This window comes from Rattus norvegicus, chromosome 3 (assembly GCF_036323735.1).
Source record: "Rattus norvegicus strain BN/NHsdMcwi chromosome 3, GRCr8, whole genome shotgun sequence".
NCBI lineage: Eukaryota > Metazoa > Chordata > Mammalia > Rodentia > Muridae > Rattus > Rattus norvegicus.
Genome location: NC_086021.1, coordinates 93,135,663 through 93,141,271, shown reverse-complemented (window position 1 = coordinate 93,141,271; position 5,609 = coordinate 93,135,663). Strand labels below are relative to the sequence as shown.

Here is a 5,609-nt window from a genome sequence, read left to right as displayed (position 1 = left end):
TTTGATTATAAATTTTTATCATTTTTCTACTCTCCAAACTCCTCAAATTCTATTCATGTGTTGGCCTTTTGAGGATAAAGATAATAGTCTTTGGATTTATTCCTTCCATATGCATGTTTTCCTATGATTGCAAAAGGAATTCTGACTGTTTTTGATACAGTATTTTTTAAGTGGAATCAGAATTAATTTAGTTTTTAAATATTAGAGATTATATATGTTTTCTAGTATGTCTCCTACTAGAAATAAAATAGTCATTGTAGGTGATCTTGTAAGGTATTATTAGTTATTATTTATAATTGGGGAAGCAAATCAACACATACACCTCTACTGGACCTATCAAGATAGTAACATGTAAGTGAAAGTACTTAATTTATTATTTATATGTTCATCATAAACATAATATTTATATCTACATCATCTATATTCATATACACTATAACATCATGTTTATGATTTATCAATAAGAATGTAGGTATTCCCACACTCTTTAAATCTTATAAATATTTGTGAATATTTTCACTATTTGTACAATCTAACTATAGTCGATTTACTTACACAATTTGTTTCATTTAGTGTTTTAACATTTTCTCATTTTATAGCTCTGTGTTCCTTTTATTTGTAACAACATCTCGCATTTCATACCTTTTTAATAAATAATAATATTAATAAACAAAATGATCATTCTTAATGATAAACACTGACAAGAATATCTATATCTCATTATTTGGAAAATACCTAACCCTCTCCAACATTGGTTGTTGTTTCTGTCGTTCTGCGTGTCAGTAAGACATGTAAAGCTTTCTGTCTTCCATTTCTCATTTATAGTTTTAACAGTCTGGTGGCAGTGTGCATGTACATTCTTCCATTTTCAATTTGTATTCTTCTCTAATGAAACAATAATTTGTGATTTTTCTGTAGCCCTTAACGATTTACTAGGCAATTTTAGTTTCAAAAAATTATGCTATAATATAATTAATTCCTTCATTTTGTATTATTTTTAAAAGATTGACTTTCTTCTATAATATGTACTCATGCACAAATTTCAAAGTCCTTATATAAACTCTCATCTTCTTATTCATATGTTTATTGAGAGGGTTCATGTGTGGTAGGTATAACTTGTATGTGTATTTACAGAGTGTCATCTTCAGTCATGCTTCATCTCATTTTTTTTCTTTTATTTAAAATTGCTTTTCAAACAAAAGATATGTGATAGTATTTCCCTCTTTTCTACCATTTTCTTTTTCTCCATTTTATTTTTAGTTTCAACTCAACTACTTTCCCATATAGCTCCATTCAGTTTATGCCTCTCTTTCAAAGAAAAAACAGGCTTCTAAATGATAAAAATAAAATAAGATTTAAAAATAATAAAATCTAAAACATCAGAGTTGGCCAAAACAAAGGGAAAGGAACAAGCCTAACTGAAGGTAAAAGAGTCAGACACATTCACACAATCAGGAATCCTATAAAAACACCATGCTATGGGACAGCAACCACATCTCTCACTTGATGCCCTGTTATTCTGCTGGAAGTGAGCCAAAGCTCTGACCCATAATTCTTCCTGTCTGAAAGAAATGCAGGGATGGAAATGGAGAAGAGCCTGAGGAAAAGAATGTTCAGGGACAGCCCAAAGTGGGATCCAGTCAAGGGGAGGTCCTAAGACCTGACACCATTACTGAGGCTATGGGCTACTCACAAAAAGGGACCTACAACGGCTGCTCTTCAAAAGATCCAACAAGCAGCTGAAAGAATCTGATGCAGATATGTGAACCCAACCAATAAACAGAAGTTGTTGACTCCTCTGGTTGAGTTAGGGGAAAGCTGGAAGAAATTAAGGAGCTAGGGCAACCCTGTAGGAGGACCAGCAGTCTCAATTAACCTGGACTCCTGAGATCTCTTAGACACCGGATCACCAACTGGGCAGCATACACCAGCAGAGACCTCCAACATATATACAGCTGATGACTCCTGAGTCTGGGTTCAGTCAGACAAGATCCACCAAGACTCAAGAGACTGCAGGCCCCATGAAGTTTAGAGGTCTGTTGAGGTGTATGGGGAGGGGACATCCTTGCATAGACAGGGATGGGGGGAGTTCGGAGGGTGGGGCGGGGAAGGAGGTATGGGATGTGGAACTCTTGGGGGTGGACCAGGAGGGGAATAACATCTCGAGTGTAAAAATCAATTAAAAATACTCTAAGCTGAAAAATATATATACCAAGAGGACCTAGTAAAGATGATTGCCAGTCTCTGTGCATTCTGCCTCACACTTTATGAGTTCACATAAACTATGATCATGTTTCTGTAGAGGGCCTTGTTTTCTTGGTGTTCTCCATCCACTATGGGTCCACTGTTTTGAAAATCTCTTTTGTAGGATTTTATCTTGGCTATATTTGAATTAATCATATAATATTCTTGTCAAACCTGATTGGAATTTGCTTTAACATTTTCAATTCAAAATTTCATTTGAAGTGAAACTTTAGGAGGAAGTACAAGTTTGACAATACAGTTGGAATTATCATTATTTCCATGAATATTATCATAAATGAAGATAATTAAATAATGTATGTTATCTTATGAAGTAATTTATGATTAAATTAAAGGCAAAATGTTCTAACATATGTAACAAATATGAACCTGTTGGTAATACATTAAAATTTTGAGCAATACTTTTAACGTACTTTGACATTTTTATTTCTCAGTATCCATACCACAGTTAAAGACCAAGGAAACTAGGATACAGAAAAATTATATCTGCTGTAAGAATGTTTATACTTCAGTTGTTAAAAAGTAGGCACAGAGACATAAAACTTCTCTCTGTCACTATTTCTGCTTCTCTTTGTCTCAGTGTCTGTCTATCTCAGTCTCTGTCCCCCCCTCTAAATATACATACATACATATATATATATATATGTATATATATATACATATATACACATAAATTATACACACACACCTGAGAAGTAGCATCCAAATAATATATTGCATTTAGACATTTTAATGTGAAATATTTAATAGCTATCATTTAAAATCAGATTGCTAAAGCATGATATAAAGTAAAATAGAGAATTGAAGATTCTAATAGAAATATAATATAAAAGAGTAATAGCATGAACAGATATGCATTTGGAAAAACAATGGACTATAGGAATACAAAGAAATGGAAAGACAGATCAGAGGCTAAAATCATGTCATCTATTTTCACCGTCATGTTTCTTCTTTAAAAATAGATATTTGAAACATGATCAGATCACTAGGTGTTATGAAGGAAACTAAGTTAAACCAAATATTCACAAAACAAAATAGCAGGAGTTCAGAGAATAAAACCATGTCCACAGATAGCAATGTGTGGATATATATCAGAGGTCAGAGAGATATAACTCCAAAACAATGACATTAACAGCAACAAAAACTTGGAAAACAACAGCTGTGATAAATCCAAATGTAAGAGCAAAGGACAGAAAATCCTAAGATGACTATCTTTCAAAGGTCATTTTAGCAAGTGACCACAAAACTTGGGGATATGATACAATTAACTATCTTAGACTTGAGTTGAAAATGTAACCTAGAAATAAAGTACCTAACAATGTGAGCATAGATGAATATGCTCCATCCTTTACATTAACTAAGTTAATTTTTATATTGAGTACACCCAATATAATAAACCTTATCAAACGAGTATCTCTTAAAAATGTAGTTTGTTAAATAATGCAAACACACACACGCACACACACACACACACACACACACACACACACACACTTTATGCATTAAGGTCTGCAGCACATAGCTTGAATTTCCATTTGTATGCATCTGTATTTTTCTATTTTAAGTTTCCCCACCATGTCAGTAAGTTATTGTGTAATTTCCTCAGTGCCACCATGATATCTTTGTTCCTCAGAGTGTATATAATGGGATTCAAAGCTGGGATCAAAATGGTATAGAAAAGAGAGAGAATTTTCCCCATTCCTTCTGACTGACTGTGATTTGGCTGCAAGTAAGTAATGCTTGCTGTTCCATAGAACAAGACTACAACTATCAGGTGAGAAGAGCAGGTGGAAAAAGCCTTGGCCATCCCTTTGGCTGAGGACAGTTTCATAATGTTGCAGATAATCTTGATGTATGAGACAATGATTAGCAGAAATGGAACCATAACAAACCCCACTGCAACAACATAGACTGCAACTGTATTCATAAATGTGTCACCACAAGCAAGCTTAAGTAGTGGAGGGATATCACAGAAGAAGTGATCTATTCTGTTAGAAGCACAGAAGGGCAGAGAGAATATCTGGTAGGTCTGCCCAATTTCTACTGGAATGCCACTGATCCAGGAGGCAGCTACAAGCTGTAAACACACTGTATTCTTCATGAGTAGAGAATATTGTAGAGGTTGGCAAATAGCCACATAGCGATCATAGGCCATGACTGCTAGCAAGAGGCACTCTGTGCCTCCCAACATAAGGACAAAATACATTTGTGTTGCACAGGCCAGCACAGAAATGTTTCCTTTTAGAGTACATAGATCCATAAGCATTCTTGGGATAGTAGCTGTTACATAACAGATTTCCAAAAAGGAAAAGTTGCTAAGGAAATAATACATAGGGGTCTGGAGAGAAGGGTCAGTTTTAGCTAACAGTATTATAATGCTGTTGCACAACAGAATAGTCACATACATGAACAAAAATATCACAAACAGCACCCACTGCAATTGAGGAACATTAGAAAACCCCAGAAGAATAAATTCCATCAGTGTAGAGACATTCAATCTTTCTTTGAATAGATCTTCATCTGAAAGACAATTTAATTGTAGTTTTAAGAAATGTAATTCAAGATAATTGAATAACATGTACATACGCCACATGATATGTTAAGACTCCATCCATCTAACTCAGATTCTGTAATTGAGACTTCAAAAATCAGTGAATATACTGTTTAAATTAACTCAAAACATAAATTTAATATACCTCACTAGAGAATGTAATATATATACATATATATATACATATATATATATATATATATACACTAGTGTTTTATGGGCAAACATTATTTTGCTACTGAGAGATAATTGTGTTATATTTTAACATTTTTCTATGTTTCTAATATTTTTCTCACCATTCTATGTTCTCCACAAAGATTTCATCTTGAAAGTATTTTTAACTGCTCATTCAAACTGAGTTTTTAATTCTTCTTTGTAATATTGCAGTGAGAGTCACTATTGTGAAGATGATAATTTCTGATGAAAAGCACATTTATTATAATGCTACATTTTATATTTCAATTCTCAATTTTGCCAAGTATGGAAACCTTAGTTTCAGCACTCTGCTTAGCAAACTATCCTACTGACAGCTCTTATCCATGTTATGAAAAATTTTAGTCCAGGCAAAACAGAACCCAGAGTTATAGAAATTTTGTGTTCAAAGAGACTTCAATTCAGTTTATAGCTCTTAAGAAACTAATGTCTGTTATGCAATTAACTTTATGTCAGTGAGCATAAGGTATTATTCAGACTGTATTTTTGTAGTGCTCTTCTTGATGTGGATTTGTTCTCTATAACTTTTCATTAAAATTCTGAAAATTTCTTGTATATATTCATTTTTTAAAACTGTATTTCA

General features: G+C 33.3%; 1 protein-coding gene across 2 annotated transcripts; it reads right to left on the bottom strand.

Annotated features, from left to right (window-relative positions):
* Nucleotides 1-3,817: 3,817 nt before the first annotated feature.
* Or10ag54b (olfactory receptor family 10 subfamily AG member 54B) lies at nucleotides 3,818-5,185 on the bottom strand. Of its 2 annotated transcripts, XM_017591963.1 has the most exons (2): nucleotides 5,169-5,185; nucleotides 3,818-4,760 (listed from the first exon to the last, which is right to left on the bottom strand). In XM_017591963.1, exon 2 carries the CDS (start codon nucleotides 4,739-4,741, stop codon nucleotides 3,818-3,820), a length of 924 nt encoding a protein of 307 aa, XP_017447452.1. In that variant the 5' UTR covers nucleotides 4,742-4,760; nucleotides 5,169-5,185. The 2 variants fall into 2 exon arrangements, with proteins under 2 accessions (XP_017447452.1, NP_001000669.1); NM_001000669.1 differs by lacking the exon at nucleotides 5,169-5,185 and having other exon boundaries at nucleotides 3,818-4,840.
* Between the last annotated feature and the right edge of the window lie 424 nt (nucleotides 5,186-5,609).